This window comes from Cydia pomonella, chromosome 17, assembly GCF_033807575.1.
Source record: "Cydia pomonella isolate Wapato2018A chromosome 17, ilCydPomo1, whole genome shotgun sequence".
NCBI lineage: Eukaryota > Metazoa > Arthropoda > Insecta > Lepidoptera > Tortricidae > Cydia > Cydia pomonella.
Window position 1 is genome coordinate 4,003,268 of NC_084719.1, and position 21,083 is coordinate 4,024,350.

General features: G+C 38.2%; 1 protein-coding gene across 7 annotated transcripts in view; it reads right to left on the bottom strand.

Moving 5' to 3' along the window:
• Positions 1 to 21,083, bottom strand: part of LOC133527248 (microtubule-associated protein futsch-like) — a 286,179-nt gene that overhangs the window by 35,313 nt on the left and 229,783 nt on the right. For 5 of the 7 annotated variants that reach the window (XM_061864160.1, XM_061864161.1, XM_061864164.1 and 2 more), the window contains 3 exons: positions 20,008 to 20,166; positions 6,698 to 6,879; positions 368 to 539 (listed from right to left, as the gene is read on the bottom strand). In XM_061864160.1, the coding sequence (XP_061720144.1) occupies positions 368 to 539; positions 6,698 to 6,879; positions 20,008 to 20,166 (513 nt within the window). Of the gene's footprint in view, positions 1 to 236; positions 269 to 367; positions 540 to 2,334; positions 2,481 to 6,697; positions 6,880 to 20,007; positions 20,167 to 21,083 lie in introns of those variants that run through there. The other 2 variants (XM_061864165.1, XM_061864166.1) reach the window with 2 other exon arrangements.

The following is a 21,083-nucleotide window of genomic DNA, read 5'->3' on the forward strand; positions in this document are numbered from 1 at the left end:
TGTTAAAGCTTCATGTTGAGGTTAAGATTGAAGACTTATTAGCCCTCCTGCGGTCCATACGTACTGTGTCCGACTGTGTGACACAAACTGAAAGGTCGTCGCTACGTTAGCTCTCTTGAGATTTCAGGTTAAGATGTCAGTAGTTCTTGAAGATTGAGGAAGCCTAAATAAGGACGTACCGTGACCAACTTTGAGGTTGAGATTGAAGTCTAAGCCCTTTCGCAGTCATTACGTACCGTGTCCAACTTTGTGATATAAATTAAGAGGCTCGGGGTTTACGGTAGCACTGTTGATACTCCAGGTTGTGATTTCGGAGGCCCCTGTGGGAGATCTTAAAGATTGAGGTCTAAACCTAGTCAAAACGTACCGTGTCCAACTTTGTGGTATAAGTTAATAGGCTCAGGGCTACGGTAGCACTGCTGAGGCTTCAGGTTGAGGTGTCGGAGGTCCGCCATCATGTCGGAACCCTCCTGTAGGAGGGACACGAGGAGGGGGTCCGCGTCTTTGTCCCCGTCGGGGCTTGCGAGGGCTCGTCGCTCCTGGAAACAAGAAAAATAGAGATTCAATATTTTGCTCACACCACCCGTATCCACCGTGTTTTTTTTTCGTTATTTTCAAGGGTGCATTCCTAAGCATAAATTAAGTAACTTTCTCACGGACACGGGTATTATTAGTATATTTATGTTTTTCATAATAGTCCCTTATAAGCGTATACACTTGGTTGAGGGCCTATTTACATAGATTTAGATTTATTTATTACATAATATGAAATTACAAAATAAATTATATTATACTAATCTATATGAATTTATACTATGATCGTCAAAGAAATATTGATTATATACAATTATAAAATGTCTAGAAATATAGGTACATATCTATGTATATGATCACACGCTACATTGCGGAATTTCATTGGAACTAAATTTTTCATACTAACCTCATCTGTCACCCTATACATGAGAATAACAGCGCCCTCTTGACAATGATCATATATTCCTTGTCGGTCTTTAGAACAACAATTAAAATGATTCGAAAGGACTGTTGCGGATAGCTATATTATTTAAATAAATAAATATGTCTCGTCTTGGCGGGGGCACGGCCGTGGCCCCAGATTATAGGGACAGAAGACCCACGGTAAGCCAAGAAGGCTTGTGTTGTGGGTACTCAGACAACGATATATGTAATATATAAATACTTAAATACATAGAAAGCATCCAAAACAAATATCACTTAAATTTATGTGTTAAATTTGGACGAAGAAGCATGGCGGTCTTTGGTGTCGGAGGCCAAGATCCACTTCGGGTCGCTGCGCCACGGCAGTAAGTATCACAGAAGTAAATGCCCTCCTTAACAGGATTCCAACCCAGGCCAAGCCGGTCGGGTTTGTAACTATGACGCTCGTTGCTGATTTACATATGGTTGTATCCTCCTGAAGAAACCTGCGTTGCGTATATTAATTTGTCGTTATTTTATAAATGCTTGATTTTGATTAAAATCTGGTATTCCGTATAACTTTTCCAATTGTAAATAATTTTCAAATGTTCTCGTATATCTTGTTCTATATTAAAGACATGACTTTTAGTTAAGAGGCTGTCAATACCTGAAGCGCGAACACTGTCTATTTGTATCGGAGTAAATGAGATAGCACTGTCGCATGTTACTGGGCCTGGGCAAGGGAATAATAAGAAAAATATTTAAATAAAAAAAGTGGATTATTAGTGTAATATTTTACTCGTTAGCGGTTTAGATATAAATGTTTTGAAATTGTGATTTTAATTGCAGGCCCATAAGTCAAAACAAAAAAGACATAGAACCGTTTAATTGTGATTTTAAAACCAATCTTTGCAATTATTTTCTATCGAGCCGATTTCGTTCAATCATGTATCGAATACAACCACGGTCTTTAATATATAATAAATATGAACATTATTTTTCTTACTTGACTAAAACAAATGGTCTTTCTTAAAAAACTGTTTAAGTAACATCAATTTCAAGGACATTGGGTGTTGACAGCCTCTTAAGCTGTTACAGAATGGTAGATACTTATGAAGCTTTATTTGATCCGCTACTTTTGATGTTGACTATACTATTAAAAAATATAACAAATTTTGCTTTAGTTAGCTAGAATTTGGGATAAAATTATTTTAGTTGATTTGGCTGAAAAAAATAACTTTGAAGACGAAATATTTGGTGTTTAAATAATATTTATATTAATACTTAAAAATTACTTTACGCTAACGGGAGACGGACTATTTTTTTTATCTGTACAATTTTTTTTTTATGGAAAAAAACAAGACAACAAAAATGATATTGTCATTTTTAGGCACATACCTAGATTCAAACACACTTTCTGTCACATTGTCTTCATTGTGTATGTATATCCAAGACACACAAAACTATTCTTAAATTAATGTTAAGCCTAGGAAACACAGTACAAACGTCGAACACACTCAGCAATTAGTGCGTAATTGACGACATAGTGCACGGAGTGTAAAGTGATACTTTACACATCAATGGATTTTAACCCCGAACTATAGTCCAACAGCACATAGATAATCTACTACATACTTCAGACCATGATGGCTAATTTATATATATATATATATATATATATATATATATATATATATATAGGTTTATGTATATGTTTATAGTTTGCGTATATAGATAGAAATCTGGAATCTAATGGTATTGATCACTCGTTTTCAGTTCTATTATAATTTAAATGCCCAGTAGTGGAGATGGTATTCAAGTGATCCACACGAAATTTAGAAAAATGTTGAGCGCTCGAAATTAAAAAATCGGCCCCCTGCTCGTAGTTTATTTTAAATGTATTAAAAAGAGCGAGTGATAGTATCGTGTGAATAACAAAACCATGACAAATTTAGAAGTAGACGTTTTTTTTTTTTTTATGGTAGAGGAGGCAAACGAGCAGACGGATCACCTGATGGTAAGCGATTACCGCCGCCCATGGACACCTGCAACACCAGAGGGGTTGTAAGTGCGTTGCCGGCGTTTAAGATGGGAGTACGCTCTTTTCTTGAAGGTTTGAAGGTCGTATCGGTCCGGAAATACCGCAGGCGACAGTTCATTCCACAGTTTAGCTGTGCGAGGCAGAAAGTTCCTGGAAAAACGCACAGTTGAGGACTGCCAACCATCTAAGTGGTGAGGATGAAAATGTTGTCGCGTAGGGCGATGGCGAAAAGAAGCGGCAGGGATTAATCCGAACAACAATTATATATCCGAAAAAGGGATTAAGACGTATTCAACTATAAACGACATGTCATATACAAAGGAAAAAAAATGCCTCCAGCACCCAGGGCTGGAATCGAGCCAGCCTCCTCCGTTTACACGACATATGCCTGAACCGCTCGGCCACCTGGGCTCGTTGGCATGGGTCGAAATTTCCGTTTTTTCCTTTGTACATGACATATATATATTTCGTTTGAAGCGCTGGTGGCCTAGCGGTAAGAGCGTGCGACTTGCAATACGGAGGTCGTGGGTTCGAACCCCGGCTCATACCAATGAGTTTTTCGGAACTTATGTACGAAATATCATTTGATATTCACCAGTCGCTTTTCGGTGAAGGAAAACATCGTGAGGAAACCGGATTAATCCCAATAAGGCCTAGTTTACCCTCTGGGTTGAAAGGTCAGATGGCAATCGCTTTCGTAAAAACTAGTGCCTACGCCAATTCTCGGGATTAGTTGCCAAGCGGACCCCAGGCTCCCGTGAGCCATGGCAAAATGCCGGGATAACGAGAGGAAGAAGAAGATATATTTCGTTTATCTCCATCATCATCATCATCATCATTATTCATCATTTGAGCCTCCAGTCGCCCACTGCTGAGCATAGGCCTCTTTTCGTGTACGACACTTATTTCGGTCCTGGGCTAATCGCATCCAGATGTGTCCCGCGACTTTTCGAATGTCATCCACCCATATTGCCAACGGACGCCAGGCGCTTTTTTCATCCGAAAGCGTCCTCCAATCTGTCAACATTTTGGTCCACCTGCCATCACTCTGCCTGGCAACATGTCCCACCCAAAAGCCGCGCCGTGTTTATCTCCATACCGCTCTAAAAGAGTTACGCTCTGTTGCGAGCGGAGCGGATTTTTTAATGACTCCTCTTGTCTCTGACTCGCAACAATAAACTGTAATAAGCGCTTTCATCAACAAAGAGTACCTAATAATTATTGTATACTTCTTGCTTAGTCATAAATCCCTCATTACTCTTCCGTTAGTAGAAACCTAGCTTTAGATACGCAATGCTATATCTTTATTGTTTCACAAAGGCTCTGCCTTTGTGTCTTCGCTAAAGATTTTACTGTATGATCTGTTTGATCTTATTATGTGAGGGACAAACAGGCTGCGAATGATCGCTCTAAATCATAAATAAAAACTAATTACATACTACACGTCCCTACGTCCCTTTAAAAGTGCTTGTTGCTAGGCCTATTTGAATAAAGGATATTTTGACTTTGACTTTTTTACGAATGTTATGAATGCAATAGTAACTGTATGTCTGTCTATCTGTTACCTCTTCATGCTTACACCGCCGAGGGACAACTGTTACTCGCGTCCGCAGGAATAACCTACCACAACCCTGGTGCTAAAGAGTGCTAAAGAGTAGCAAACACAGAGGCGATCACAAATGCGATATTCTGTGATATTTATGTAACTGCCTATTTTTTTGTATAAGCCATACGATTAAATAAATTCCACGCAGAGGAAGTCGCAGGCAGAAGCAAGTAAGTGGTACACAAAGAAGACTAATTGCAGGAATGTACCTAAAATATGTTCATTACAGTATACAAATTACATTCATATTCATACCTGTTAAAATGGTTTTGACGACCTGTCTATCCTAGTGGGTAGTGACTAGGGTGACCAGATGTGATTTCTGGTTTTACGGGACAACTGCATTGAAAATACGGGATTCGAGGTTAAAATACGAGACAGGCCGTTTTTAATAAAAACGAGCATTTTTTTATCACTTTTAAAATTTGTCTTGATCTCTTAAATAATCTATACAATGCATGAACCACTGTGTGCGAGAAAAGAAATATTGTTCGAATAGGTATTTTTATTGGTTTCGCCAAATTACGGGACAATGAAAATTTCGTGCCTGAAATACGGGACATCCCGTAAATACGGGACATGTGGTTACCCCAGTAAATGACCCTACCTATGAAACCGAGGGTCCCGGGTTCGAATCCCGGTAAGGGCATTTTTTTCTATGATACAGGAGGTAAACGAGCAGACGGATCACCTGATGGTGAGCGATTACCACTGCCCATGGACACCTGCAACACTAGAGGGGTTGTAAGTGCGTTGCCGGCCTTTAAGATGGGAGCTCTTTTCTTGAAGGTTTGAAGGTCGTATCGGTCCGGAAATACCGCAGGCGACAGTGTGATGAGCACGGATATTTACACAATTACAAACTTCGTTTAGTTTTAACAGGCTCTTGAGCGCGGTCGCAGGGGCCCATGACAGCCCGATATTTGGCCACTGGGCGAAATCTCACGCGCCACATGCCCACTACGACAAGTAATAATTTTAATATAATTTAATTGATCATTTTAATTTAATTTAATTGATAATTTTAATTTAATGAATAATGTTAATTTAATTCAATTCGTATTTATAATTTAATTTAATTAATATTTTAATTTTATTGTATGTAATTTATATGAAAATATTTTAATTGTTTGTTGTTTTGTGTTTTTGTATATGGATCTTGTCCAATTTAAATTCATTTAATTTTCTTTAATTTTTTTAGTTTGGGGCTAGTTTGATATGTGTAAGAATGTCCCAAAAATATTTATATATTTAGTTTATAATTTTACAAACAATAATATTTTATGTCAATGGATGCGTTCTCGCGTTCAGTAAGCAGGGTGCATTCGCGCGTGTAGGTCGGATCGGGTTGCGCACTTGATACGTGACATTGAGAGCGGTATGGCGCCAAATAGCCGACTGCGGAGCGGAGGGTTATGTGCTAATATTTTTTTTTTTTTTATACTACGTCGGTGGCAAACAAGCATACGGCCCGCCTGATGGTAAGCAGTCTCCGTAGCCTATGTACGCCTGCAACTCCAGAGGAGTTACATGCGCGTTGCCGACCCTAAACCCGCCCCCCACCTCGTTGAGCTCTATATAATATAATTAGTACCTAATATGGAGTGTCAGTTATTTTCATCAGTCATAATATTCGCGTTTTATGCCTTCCTTCTCCTAAAACAGCCATAAAAATATTCAAAAATTCATATACCTACTATATAAAAACACATTAATAAAAAATAAACACACAAAAAAAATATATATATTTCTATTATGGGTTTAAACAAATTTACAAAGTGCGGTTTCATAGATCAGTGACCTCTGAAACGTAACTGGAAATTCTGAAAAAAATCTACATTGGTTTAATAGCAGAGACTAGACGTGGTTAATTTTAACTTCAACGAAATAAGCAACACCCTATTAAACCGCCTGGTCAGCCGTCATCAGTCTCTCGTTTCGCTGACAAGTTTGCAGAAGTGCCCGACATCCTAGAGCATCTTAGAGCTGGACACTTCAGTTTGACCCGTTTCATCTCCAGGCCTGTGCCTTTCTACTCCATCCCCACGATCGAGTAGTTATTGCTACTAAATCTTGGTTAGAGCATCTTATTAGTCCAGGTGGTCAGTACTTACTTCCAGGTTACAGAAGAAATGTCCAATCTGCGGGTAAACAGACGCCTGTGCCTTCCTGCGTAGCACAGCCGCCATACCCGCAGCGGAACAGTTGTTCAGCCTGGTCAGCAACACGGCGTCCAGGCGGTCCAGGTGGCGAGCGAAGTCCCACCAGCAAGCTTTGCGGGAGAAGCCGCCATCAACTGGAATGGGAAGGGAATTTATAAGTGACTTTCTAGAAGCAGGTGCATGGCACACTGCATCCGATTCACACGTCGTTCCGATATTTGAGTGAGACAAAGCTATGCGCGTATTATAGCGACATCCCGCTCGCACGTCGTCCGAATCGGATGCAGTGAGCTATACGCCACAGATATGTAATAAGATAGTGAAAATAGTATCGAAAAACATCTCTTTCAATGCTTTTAACTATCTTTTGGTGAAATGGAACTGTTATTGAACACCATACAGTGATTTTTATATTGACTATTAAATTGAAAAGTCAGTGATACATTTGACTCATTGATCAAATCAGTTTCTTTTTTTAGACTGTCAAACCGATTAGCAACTATGGAATTTAGGACTGTACAGTCCAAACACAAAAGCTGTCACGCGGACGCCACGTCACCGAAGTGTCAAAACTGAAATTGTACTTTATGCATAAGCACGTAGGTCTATGTTACTCTGTGGTCTGTGACGGATTAATCCGTCTTTGGCGTTGGGCCTACGGTGCGGATATATCCGTCATTGGCGTCGAAAAGTTTAAAAATAATTTTCTGGTGCTTTATTTCTTGCACGGTGTGAAATATTGCATGATAAATACAACCAACACCCCTATTTTATTAAAGGTTAAACTGTCAGTGAGCGTTATGGTTGTCTGTGGCGAATGTGGGATCCTGGGAAATGTAGGGTTTAACATATTTCGTGCTTTTATTCAAAGCCACTACGGCCTAGTTAGTAATCCTACGAAGCTGACTAAATATACTCTTTACTTCTTCTTCTTCCTTGTCGTATCCTCATGGTTGAGGGACGTGACGACTGTGGACACTCTTCACCAGTGCTCTTCAAACCCCTCTATCTTGGATCCAGTGTATACTAGCCTGTATTGTCTTTGACGTTATTCTGTCTACCCAACGCATGATCATACGTCCATCCCTAAACTTCCTGGGCTTGGGGCCAATGATTATGAGCTTTCCCAGACTATCTATCCAGATAGACAGGGCCAGCCCTGTCCTGCTCAGAAATCTTTAATATCCGATCTAAATTTAAACTACATTCTATTAAACCAACACTAAATTAATTACAGTGTCCCCGAATCAATCAAAGTGGTTTCCGATAATCTAAATCAACGCTTGCCGGACCGCAATTGATTGAGACGAGTAGATTCATGTAGATTACTTGATATTTAGAAGGATTTGATGGCAAGTACTTCCCGATAAGGATTTCCCATGTAGAGATAAACCAACTTCAAAGCACATAACGCCAATATCTTAAATAATCTGGCAATGACAATCTAGTGCATTAAATTTCTGTAAGAACTTTCTTACCTACTTTATGTTATTTTATGATATATTTTTTAAATTTTATATTTATTTAAATTGTATGTTAGTTATACGATGTAATGTTTTCAAAAATGTGTTCCGTCAAGTTTCTCGCCGGCTCCATATTGGGATACCCCCCTTCAATTTTGGAGGGATTTAAATCGTCTCGGGTCAGAGGTGTAGGGTTAGAGCCGGCGGTTTATTTAACGTTCATAAGCTCATTGTAATATGCCTAATAAACTATATTTATCTGATCAAAATACAAATACTCTGTGTAATACAAATACTGACGGATAACGCTACGCCATTGAAGTTAAGACCTTGGTTCAGAAAACATATTCTGTTGTAGGAATCTACTAAGGAAGGATTTTCAAAAATCCTACCCCTAGCAGACTGAAAATGGGGCTGAAGATTTCAAAAGTTTTTTGACGGATATAGTCACGGACCAAAGTTTGTTAATCGTATATAAATGAAAATATAAAAATACCGACTTGTTCAGTTTGTATAAGATTATGTTGTGAGACTTGTGAGCGGAGTGCCTGAGACAACCACGCATATTAAAAATAGTTTCCTCTATAAAGGTGGCCCCAAATTATACGAGGAAAAATTATGAGGAAGAGCCCCAGTAGAGACATGTCAAATTATAGTTTTTAAAGCATTCCATGTAATTATCCCAAGAGTTTCATTTTCTGTGGCTAATGCTCAAAAATATGCATAGAAAAATAATCGCCTGCACAACGACGAAAAAGTCACTACACAGGAAATAAAACGCGTCCGTACGGGACAGCGCGAGGAATGCTTCTTGTAATTATAATGTAGAATAATGCTTTTTTTAAGTTTTTGTTTAATTGGTTACTGGTAATTGCCTAATTGGTGAGTGACATCTTTTTGATGTCATAACGTATTTCTGTACAGTAATAGGAACTACTTTCATGCTGGCCATCAATTTTGTAAATGGATATCGTTTTCAACAAATATAATAATCTTCAATTTCCGTCATATTTTCCATTTGTCACCATAAGGTTACCGATGACCGAATTAATTCGGTAACCGCAATCATCGAGCCGAATCATCGTAACCGGGATGATGTATCGTGCAAACAGTGTGCTGAAATCGTATTTACAATTTTCAATTCACTGACTGGTGACTGTTTACGAATCATATTAAAATTGATAGCTTACAGTGATAGAAAGAGCAGTAGGGATATTTGTTGATTTATTTTATGATATTTTCATAGCATTTATAATTTTGTTGAATTACCTATTGTGACATTTAGGCACGAACCCGAAATCTTGCGTCGAAACGTTGGAAATAAAGGTAACAATATAAATTCGTAATAGCCTGATAAAAATAATTACGTTTTAATTTAGGTACATAATTAAAATCTGAACGCGTCATTTATGTAATATCTTTATCCGTCAGGGATCGGAACCGGTTTTTTGCAAAAACATCGAAATAACCATATATTTCGGTTTATTTTATACTCTAAATGTAGGACTCAGTTGTGTTTTCAGATAACGACTTCGTATTATTACATTGCCTAATTAGAAATGAAGTAATTAACAAAGAACGAAAAAATACCGTTTTCGTTCCCATACAAAAAAATATACCGGTTTCCGATCCCTGTTATCCGTAACTTAGTCTTCCGTAATCTTTTTTTAAGAATTGTAAACGTTAGAAATGCTATCCTTTTTTCCCCAGAAGATTTATTGAATTTGATGTTAAATTATATAAGACGCAAGAAAGCATAAAACCCATTTTTTAATAATATGTCGGTGGCAAACAAGTATACGGCCTGCCTGATGGTAAGCTGTCTCCGTAGCCTATGGATGTCTGCAACTCCAGAGGTGTTACATGCGCTTTGCTGATTCCTTAGATATGGATTGTCGACTAATACTTCTATTTATAACTTGCTAGGTGCTTTTATTTGACGACCGGTTTGGCCTAGTGGGTAGTGACCCTGCCTACGAAGCTGATGGTCCCGGGTTCAAATCCTGGTAAGGGCATTTATTCGTGTGATGAGCATGGATATTTGTTCCTGCGTCATGGGTGTTTTCTATGTATTTATAAATATTTATATATTATTATATATCGTTGTCTAAGTACCCTCAACACAAGCCTTATTGAGCTTACTGTGGGACTTAGTCAATTTGTGTAATAATGTCCTATAATATTTATTTATTTATTTATTTATTATCTTAGCACAGAGCGGTAAAAAAGAGAAATGTTGTTACTGCAGTTTTCATACCCTGTGCTACTATGAAAAATTAATTAGTTTTCTCGTATAATTGGGTCAAACGTGACGGGCCGCCATATGAGATAATAAGCTGTTTGATGAGCTCTTTTAATCATATTTGCTTAAACGTTATTGTTTCACTAAAAATATACTTCTATTTTGAATATTTTGATTTAACACTGGGTTTCCAGGTATTTACTGAGACATAAACATAACCCTTTTTGCCCAGCAGTGGAAAATTAAATTAGGCTAATATAATAAAATATTATTTTTAAATTGTCGACATAAATACTCTAGTGTAATCTAGATAGTTAATACTAAATATTGCTAATATTTAACATAATACCCTACCAGACACTGTTGTTAGTGCACCGTCAGTGAACTCTTTCAAAAATAGACTATAGATACACATTTTAGAACATTAAAAAGTGCTAAATAAACACAAGTGCTGCGATATACACGCATCAGCTCCAAGAGCTGCTAGTGTATCAAATAAAATAATAATAAATAATAATATACATTTAGAGTAAATTGTCTTATTACAAGGGGCATCTACGTGTTGGCTTCGGCCCGCCGCACGCCTTCCAAATGTCCCCATGGTCCCGAGAATTAGTAAAAGACAGACATAATAATAATATTGCTACTAGATTGGTCCACTCGTTTAAAAAAATAATTGGGAACATTTGATCGTATGCAACAACACAGTCTCAGTTCTGTCGGGGGTATGAAATAATGTTCATTGAGCCATTTTCTTCTATTTTTATTTGTAATACTAGCTGCGCCTGCGACTCTGACTATGTAGGGTCGGACTTGTGCCATTTCTCCTTTCTCCTCCTGTTTTTTGTAAGGAGTAGGTCTCTAAATTTAATTCAAGCCTAAAACTTATGCTTTCAATAACATCGGAGAGACGAAGAATCGGACCGAAACAAATAATTACTTTTGCATTTTTAATATTAATTCGATTAACGTAGTGACTTCCTAATTATCAAATAATGTCTGCCCACACAAAGTTGACCTTGTAGTTAATTTAAGCTATGTACTTTTTTATCGAATAACAAAAAATAAAACCGACTTTAAATAAAAATTACCAAAAGCGCCATACATGTACCTATAACATTTGAAGAGTTCCCTCGATTTCTCCAAGATCCTATCATCAGACCCCGACTTGGTGCCAACGCGACCATCTCGGGGTTATACCCGTTCGATTAAATTTTTTTTTGAAAATCGGTTCATGATTTTCGGAGATATCGAGTAACATACATACAAAAAAAAACAACTCCTCCTTTTTTGAAGTCGGTTAAAAATAAAAGAGTATCAGAAGTTGGGAAGTACTTTCAATTGAAATTGGAGAAATAAATAATAATAAATAATAAAATAAATATTATAGGGACATTCTTACACAAATTAACTAAGTCCCACGGTAAGCTGAAGAAGGCTTGTGTTGTGGGTACTCAGACAACGATATATGTAATATACAAATACTTAAATATATAGAAAACATCCATGACTCAGGAACAAATATCTGTGCTCATCAGACAAATAAATGCCCTTACCGGGATTCGAACCCAGGACCACTGGCTTTATAGGCAGGGTCACTACCCACTAGGCCAGACTGGTCGTCATAAAATGCCTGACAAATAATTGGCTTTTAAAATATAAGGCACCGAAAAGCTGAGAAAGAATAAGTTTGATCAGGGAAAAGGAAAAACGGTCATGTCATAGATAAATAGGCTGAAAATGTTGCTTAGAGAAAATTTGAAAAAGGTTTGACAGTAAGTTTCCTTTGTGTGCCTATATCTTTGTACTTAAACAGGACAAAAGGTGTTAGTATAACAATAATTTTATTATGAATCTAGTATTTGATTGGATCAGTTATCAGCGGTGGGGAGAAATGACCGAACGGGATAGACTTATGTATCTTTCAAATAGAGTAGCAGAGAAAGCGTTATTATTGTTTGGCCTTGTCAGAGTCTCACTTTTTTTATCCCCCACCATGAATTCAAAGCGGGTAACAAATAACTAGACCAAATTACGTAGGTTATGTTTGGTATGAAGCGAGGCAAGAGAGGTATGGGCACTGTGAATGTCATCTCGCTTTGTGTGGTAGGGCACAGCACAGCGGGTGTCATTCCAGATCTAGAGCAGAGCCCAACTGGGGAAGTACCTCCATACAGAAAACCGCAGTCAAATAACACTAGACCCTACTCATAGTGTTGTGTTCCTGCCGGTGAGTAAGGTTGCCAGAGCTCAACGACGGTCCGGAGTGCTATGGTCGTAACGCGAATGTAACTCTTCAGGAGTTGCAGGCGTACATAGGCTACGGAGACTGCTTACCATCAGGCGGGCCGTATGCTTGTTTGCCATCGACTTAGTATAAAAAAAGTATGTTGTCAGGAATCTTTAAACATATTTTTAATTTCTTCGCATTGCGCATGTTCTGTCCATCACGGGCGCACGCGATTGGTCCATCATATAAAATACTAAGTCTATGATTTTTATTATCTAGGAACAAATCCCAATAAGGCTCGGTTTTCCCTCGGCTGGGAAGGTCAGATGGCAGTCGCTTTCATAAAGTGGACCCCAGACCCCGCTTCTTTGAGTCGGGACAAAAAGTCGAGAGTAATATAATCCTTCTCCTACTCCTCGCGTTTCGTTGGTTGGTTGGTATTTTGCCCAACTCATGGGAGCCTGGGGTCCGCTTGGCAACTAATGCCAAGAATTGTTTTTACAAAAGCGACTGCCATCTGACCTTTTAACCTAGAGGGTAAAATAGGCCTTAATGGGATTAGTCCGGTTTCCTCGCGATGTTTTCCTTCACCAAAAAGCGACTGATAAATATCAAATGATATTTGCAGTTAATACCAAATTTGCACACCATTTCCCAGTATTTTTGTTCCCCCGTATTTACAATCGTCTAGTAGGGCTATACGAGTTTAAAGAGCACTCCGTTTACAAGACAAGGAAGCTTCTACTGAAAAACATGATAAGCCTATCTTATGTAGACACCGAAAATCTATTAAAGACGACATCCTAACGAGACCTAAATACACACACACACACAAACTAACACACACACGCACACACACACACACACACACACACGTTTGTGCTATAATACAACTTCATTTTTCTTAGCATGTTACTTACCTAGGTCATAAATCTTATCTGTTTTTAATTGCTACTTAAATTAATTATATGTATTACCTTTAGAATAAGTACTTACTGTTGCTACTAGCCGCTAATGCTTACAATATGTTAATCTTATTATTTCCTCTACGAGACAGGCTATGCCTAGTGTGGAGGTCAGTATAACATGTAACACTGTTTAAACTTATATTTGTTAAATAAACAATTGTATTTGTATTTGTATTTGTATTTCGTACAGAAGTTCCGAAAAACTCATTGGTACGAGCCGGGGTTTGAACCCGCGACCACCGGATTGCAAGTCGCACGCTATTACCGCTAGGCTACCAGCGCTCATGGGTGTAAGATGTTAAGATTGTTATTATCTTAAAGTTTCAAGTTGTCATTCAGTTACAGTGCAATTTGCTCGTACTTGTCCGTACATGTATTGGCACGATAGCTAAATAACATTCAAATATCATTCTGATGTCAGTGTACATTCGAATTGGCCTGAAAGTCGGCTAAATTAGAACCTATGGGGGAACAACGACACAACATACCCATATACAATTATACATACCTGTCTAAATACATATGTATACTATGTAGATCGTAGTGGCTGCTAAAATGACTAAGATGGGTTAGAAAGTGGTTTGATATTAGTTACAAAGATACTTAGGCGATGGTAATTGAATTTCCAGTATTCTCAATTTGAAAACGATCTAACTCAAAGTCTACAACAGCCACATACATTCTTGCCCCTCTAAGCTTCAAATATTGCAACCTCGAATCTATATCGGCTTAGGAAACTTCCCGACCGCCATCCAACCGCTGTTGGATTAGTTTGGTTCAGTTACTACTTATCGCTAGATGGCGCCAGTAGGAACGGGTTAAATTGGAGTTGGAAGCTTTGCGGTTGCTGAGGCTGAGGTTTGTCCGGGCAGCTGGAGGGTTAAAGTTGAAAAGGAAGGAGTTATAGGACATATTTCTTTAAAAATATAATAAAAGAAAATTAAAGCAAATGCAAAAAGGAAAACGACCTATGTTAACGGCACCAATCATGGGACATTTAAGAGAAAATTTGGGGTATTTTTTTATATTTCACCGACATGTGTAAAATTTCTACCGCTTTATGCTTTAAAAGTTAAATGTCCAATTCATCCTTTATGTTTTCTATGTATTTAATGAAAGCTACTGCAATTGGTTTCAATATTATTAACCAATTAAAATGATCGTTTTTTGCTCCAGTCATGGGATGTATTGGGCCATTAATTTTCAAAGTAACAAATATCAATGAAAATTAAACTTAACCAGCTTTTTGGGTCTTGTTTATGGTAAAATGCTGCCGGTTCCATATTTTATAGATAGGTATACTATATTTTGTACGCCAAAAGGCAGAGCATGAAGGACAACTTAGTACAGTATAACATATTACTTTACTCATGTTTGACAAATAAATTATCTTTATCATTTGTCACTATGCCCGTCGCTTTCGCAATTACATACTCGTTAGAACGTGACAGGCATGGTGACAAATGATAAAGAGCCGATTATCTTAGACCTACTGGACATTTGTAAAAAATAACCTAATTATAATGGTAAAACTTGTTCTCAAGTTTCCTTTACAGAGCGCTAACAGGTAGATAGTTACTTCAACCCTAATTTTAAATAAATTGCAACATTTTAATTTATAAAGTTATTTGAATATACAGTTATATACATCAAATTTATTAGAGTATAGCAAATACTTTTAAATGCAAATTGTAAATATATTATTTCATCAGTTATGTAACAGGATGGAATATGTTTTTAGCGTGTCATTCTATCTGCTATTATTGACATATAACTGAATATGTACACAGGTCGCTGAGCCTCGCAGCGGCCGAAAATTTGCCGAACCGCGACCTTTCCAATCCGGATGGAAAGCAAATACTCCTTGATTGGATATAAATTGGACCGAAGCTCACGCGGGCCAACGGATACATTCGATATATACACATATTTATATCGGTAGTAACAAAAATGTATATTTTATTTTGTTTTTTCAGTTGCTTTGGCTGGTTTGGTCACAGCAATCTTTGAACGATGTGTATTTATCAGAGAGTCGTGAATGTGACTGTGAATACAATCGTTAACATTGGATACACAAATCTAAAAACATTTCTATAATTTTCGGTGTCAAAATTTGCTAATTTAAAAACTCTCCCTCCTTCGAAGCACCAGTACTTAAGTAGTTTGAGCGGGACTTGGGGCTCAATCCATTGATCGTGTACCTACAACGCATGATTTCCAAAAGTTTGAATAATTTTTTGAGTACTTTTTGCCGTATTGGCTATCAGCCTAAGTGGCACACACGTTGTTTGTAGCCTGGGTGCCGCGTATGACGATTTATTTCTATTTTTTAATTACATGCCTAACCATTAACAGCACCACAACAAGCCAAGGTAATAGTAGTTTATGTGACTGGTACATAATAAAAGGCATTAAAATACACGAGTGTGGGTTTAAGAAACGAACGAAGTGAGTTTCTTAATAGGATCACACGAGTGTTTTAATGCCTAATTATGTACAGTTACATACATTATTTTATCTACACACATATTATAAACTGTCTATGATATATTCACTCACAACTTACAACACTCACTCACTTCATACAACATCATCACAGATAAGAAATTTGTTGTAACAAAACAGTTTATCGTAATGTTGGCCATTATTTATGGATTTTGAAGGCTTCATAGAGAGTTTATGATATGTGTGTAGATAAAATAAATAACACCTCCAATTAACCAAACAAAAAACGTATTTACTAAGAGTGGAAACCAAAACCCCAAATATCAGTCCATGTTTTAAGGAAATTAATTATTTACGAAAAGTATAGCCATGCTCTATTTTCAGCTTTTCAATGTTGAATACAAAATTATACATTAAGTTGTTATCAGTAATATTAGATGAAGTGTACATAATACAAACACCGAATACGTATTAAGTGGTGTACACAATTGAGATCCTGAGTGGTTGTCAGAGTATCGTGTTCCGGTAAACAGGACAGTGTACACAATGTCTAAATAACATGCACGTGTATGTACAGATCCGATGTCTCGAGGAAGGACATGAAGATTTGTTTTTTCAGGACAAATATACTTCCATTAACAACTAAGCTTCCTTGTCACCTTGTCCTTGGTCCCGACCGCGATGATTTGGTTGCCAACTACCTACTATACGACAACATTCTATGGGCATTTATTGGCCAGATCGCGTGAGGAATATTTATTGAAGTGCTTCAATGTGCTATTGCTGGAATTGAAGTTTACCTTATGCGACGACAGCCGCAGGAGGTGTGGCCATATATCAAGGATGTTTGAGAGTCGGCTGGCAACTGCAGGACGGCAAGCGGTAACTAGGCGGCCAATATATGCCTCCGTTATAAAGATGTTCACATGAGACGATGTAATATTGATCCCTCTGAATAGGAATCGCAAACGGCGAAGTGGAGACGGTTGGTGCACTTAAAGGTTCATGATTTTGAGTAGCGGAGGAAAATAGACCTTGATAATAAGCCAGATGCCCTGAAGGCCCGACCACCTACAAGCCTTAACCTATCACTACGTAGACGGAGTCTTGTCATGCCCTCGGTGTGGACGAGTAGTGCAGACGAAGATTGCCTACTGAAGTCACATGAGGGGCGAGCGGGCGGACCAGCTTAGTTTCCGCACCTAAGATAATATTGATCCATATGAGTAGGAAGCGAAAACGGCGAGGTGGAAACGGTTGGTGGAATTAAAGGTTGATGATTTTGAGGAACAAAGGAAAGTAGACCTTGACAATAAGCGAGATGCCCCGAAGGCCCGACCACCTACAAGTCTTAACCTATCACTACGTAGACGGAGTCTTGTCATGCCCTCGGTGTGGACGAGTACTGCAGACGAGGATTGCCTACTGCAGTCACATAAGGGCGCACGAGCGGGAGGGCCAGCTTAGTTTCCGCACCTAAGATATAGAAGGCAGTCGCTGTGCTCGAAATTGGCCAGGAGAAGAAGACAGAGAAAAAGAAAGATTATACCAAGAAACTACCAAGATCACAGTAATCGCAAACCTTTCTAATGGGATTTAGGGATATCAGGATTAGTGTCCGACCGAAACAGGATTTTTTGCTGGACCCGAAATCGAAACTCAAAGTTCGGTATTGTTATAGTTTTAGAAAAAACCGAACCTTCAGTCGAAACATGATTTTTATGCCGAAGCCTGCAGCTGAAGCTTGGGCTGGACACTTTAAAAAATAAAGTATCGGCGTGGCCGAAACGTTCTTCAGTTTTTTCGGCAAAGCCGAACCTTCGGCCTAAACATAATTTTAGATTTTATGCTGAAACCGAAACTTTCGCTGGGTACAATATACTGCAACTATCATGAAATACCATCCAAGCTCCTAGTTATCAAACAGTTTAGATATCAATCTCAACCGAGCCCTAAAAACTTAGTACTGACATAAATCCAGCCATCGAGTTAATCACTGAGATGAGAAAAAAGATATATCACTAGAGGCAATATTCGCTGGCAGCGGGCCAAGTGGAGGCAAGGCCGTTTCCGAGATCTGTGCTTACGCGGTTGTGTTGACGACTGTACATGCTGTTAATGGGTTAGGCACTGATTAAACTAGTGGCTTTGTGAGCTGTAGACCTTGTGGTACCCCCATGGTACCGCCATTATGAAAAAAAAAACCAAACAGAATTGATAAAGAACTTAGAAGAGAAGAACTTTAAATATTTTAAAATATAACGAATAGTGGATAATCATCGGCAACGACAGCCAAAATATTATAGGCCCTTTTCCTCGAGAGGGCATTTGTAACAACAGTTAATTAATAATTTAATTAATCGTTAAAGTACCACTATTACTGATCACCTGTAAACTAATGTGTCATATATGCTTATTAAGTGGTCATAAGAATTCTCATATACATACAAACTAATAAGTAATACAGACTAAATTATAGCGATATATTACGATCCACTTGAATAATATTCCCCTTGGGTTAGGCATTCTTGGAAAATACCTAAGCAATTAACCTAGGAAATAAATGGGTAGGCATCAGAATAACATTACGCACTTATCAGGTCAATAAAAGCGAGTCGACATTCTCATTGGCGTGTTTCCAAAACCCACAAATTGTTCTAATTCGAATCGAAGCGGAAAAATCTCTAATGCCTACAAAAAAGGTTCAAGAATGTTCTCAATAACAATCAGTCTATTGGGGATACGGTCAATTTGTTCCGCTCACACTCATAAAGTGCGAAGGAGATCGTAAATCGCAAATCGACGGCCCGAGGCAAAATGAAGCGGTAATTTCATGTTTCCTAAAAGTTTGGTCGTTCGTGAAATCTCTGGTAATAGTTGTTTTATTCGATGGTAGCAGCAATAAAAGACCGAATTCTTTACCTAACTATTTAAGTCTAGGCTCCTTTTATTGTTCTGAAAGTGGTTTTGTAATTGCTATAGTATAAGTCATAGAAAGACTCACTAAAGGTGGATGAAAGAAATTGGGATTTGTTCAAAAAACTTTTAACCTAAAGGATTTAGGGAATCACCCGATACCTATTGGTACAACTTTAGGGACCACAATAACTCGCACTCACACTTCTATTCTGACGCTCACACTATACGGTACGCAGTAAGTAGATCGGTATTCCACACGCGTGCATTTAACTTGCCAATTTGGCCAAATTGACTTAAGGTCAGAAGGGAACAAAGTTTTTTCGCTTAGGTTTAAACGATATCGTAGATCGTTATCTGGACTTGCCTAATATTCAGTTAACGCAAGTAATTTGAAGCTCAAAAGGTTGTCTACTTTCTTTAGATTTGTTGACATAACTGGTCACAATACTTTAAGCTTGCTGAGGACAGATGCACATCTTTTACTTTAGCACGTCTTCATAGATAACTCATCAAAGTCCTATATTAAATAAACTTTAGCAATAAAAAACTGACTTCGCTAAATGATTTAAAATCCAATCACTTTATGGTCATCAGCAACAGTTCCACACACTCATAGAAGTGTCTAAATTATCGTCCATTTTCCCAAGACACCATCATCACATCTGAACTAGATGCATTACAACGCAAAAGAATCGGACTAGTCTTCACAAAATTCAATAACATACATAAAAAAACAGATCCTGACAAATTTAGAACCTCCCCCTCCAAAATTTTGAAGGCGTCTAAAATAATGATCTCACTTACCGTTGAATCTTAGTTGAATCCGTTGATCCCGAAGAGCGCGGCGTCTTCCTGCCCATCAGGGAACACGTCGCTCGCCCACTCGTAAAGAGTGGGGTGGCTGAAGCGGATGTTCCCCTTCACGTCCGGGGTCTCCAGCAGGCCCTCCAGGCTCGCTGGAGTAGGGCTATAGGTATGCTGGAGACTTCACTCACCAAGCATGTTGAAGCCGTTAATCCCGAAGAGCGCGGCGTCTCCCTGTCCGCCAGGGAACACGTATAGAGTAGGATGGCTGAAGCGGATGTTGCCCACCACGTCGGAGGCCTCCAGCAGGCGCTCCAGACTCGCTGGGGTGATGTAGGGCTCCAGGTATGCTGGAATAGAAAGACTATGTTAGAAAAAGAAAAATCATTGTTTTTTTTGGAATATTTCATTTTAGTAAGTCAAGGTCTCTCAAGCTCTGGAATACAATCAGACGCGAAAATTTTAATCCCACAATTTTCAGTTGTTTTTTTTTTCACAAAAGAATTTGAGCTATTTATGTATGATGCCTGTTTTCTTTCACCAAGGAGCAACTGATGACATTTCGTTCATAATGATCCCACCAAAAATATTTTCATGTAAAATGTTGCCAAGACGAAACCATGAAGCTCGCACTGTCAAAAAGTTATCAGATCTCATGTAGAGCCAAGCTTCTAGCTTTACAAGCCCTAACTTCACAAACTCTACACGTTAGTCCAAATATGTGGCTTGGTCGATGCTATCGTCACATTTCACGTAACAATTGTACATTCTGAACCCCTAGTGTAAATTTATTCGATAGCGTGACGTGACGTACGCGTTATGAAAGTCTTTATGAAAGTCTGTAGCGTTAAATACCAAAAGGCGTTCAAAACCATCACTCGTATTTTGATTGACGGAGTTAAAAAAACTTTTTTTGGGGAAAAATGGGAAACTAACGAGAATACCTAGTAATAATTTAAAGGTCTATTTTGACAGGTCCAGTAATAAACTATGTAGATAAGTCATAAATATACAATGTAGCCGGCGGCAAGGCTAAATTAGTTTCAAGCTTTTAAATAAAAAATAAAAGCCCATAAACACTTCGCACTTGCTTGCTTTTCCGAATGAAATGCATTTGCCGGCGAGTTAAAATGTTCTGCATAATGAGAACGTTTTGAAACGAGTTTGAATTAAAAATGTATTTTTAATAAAATGGCAGGCAGGTTTCTTTAGAAATTTTCAGTAAGCTTTTATTGTTATATATTTTAATTATTCTATACGCCAGCGA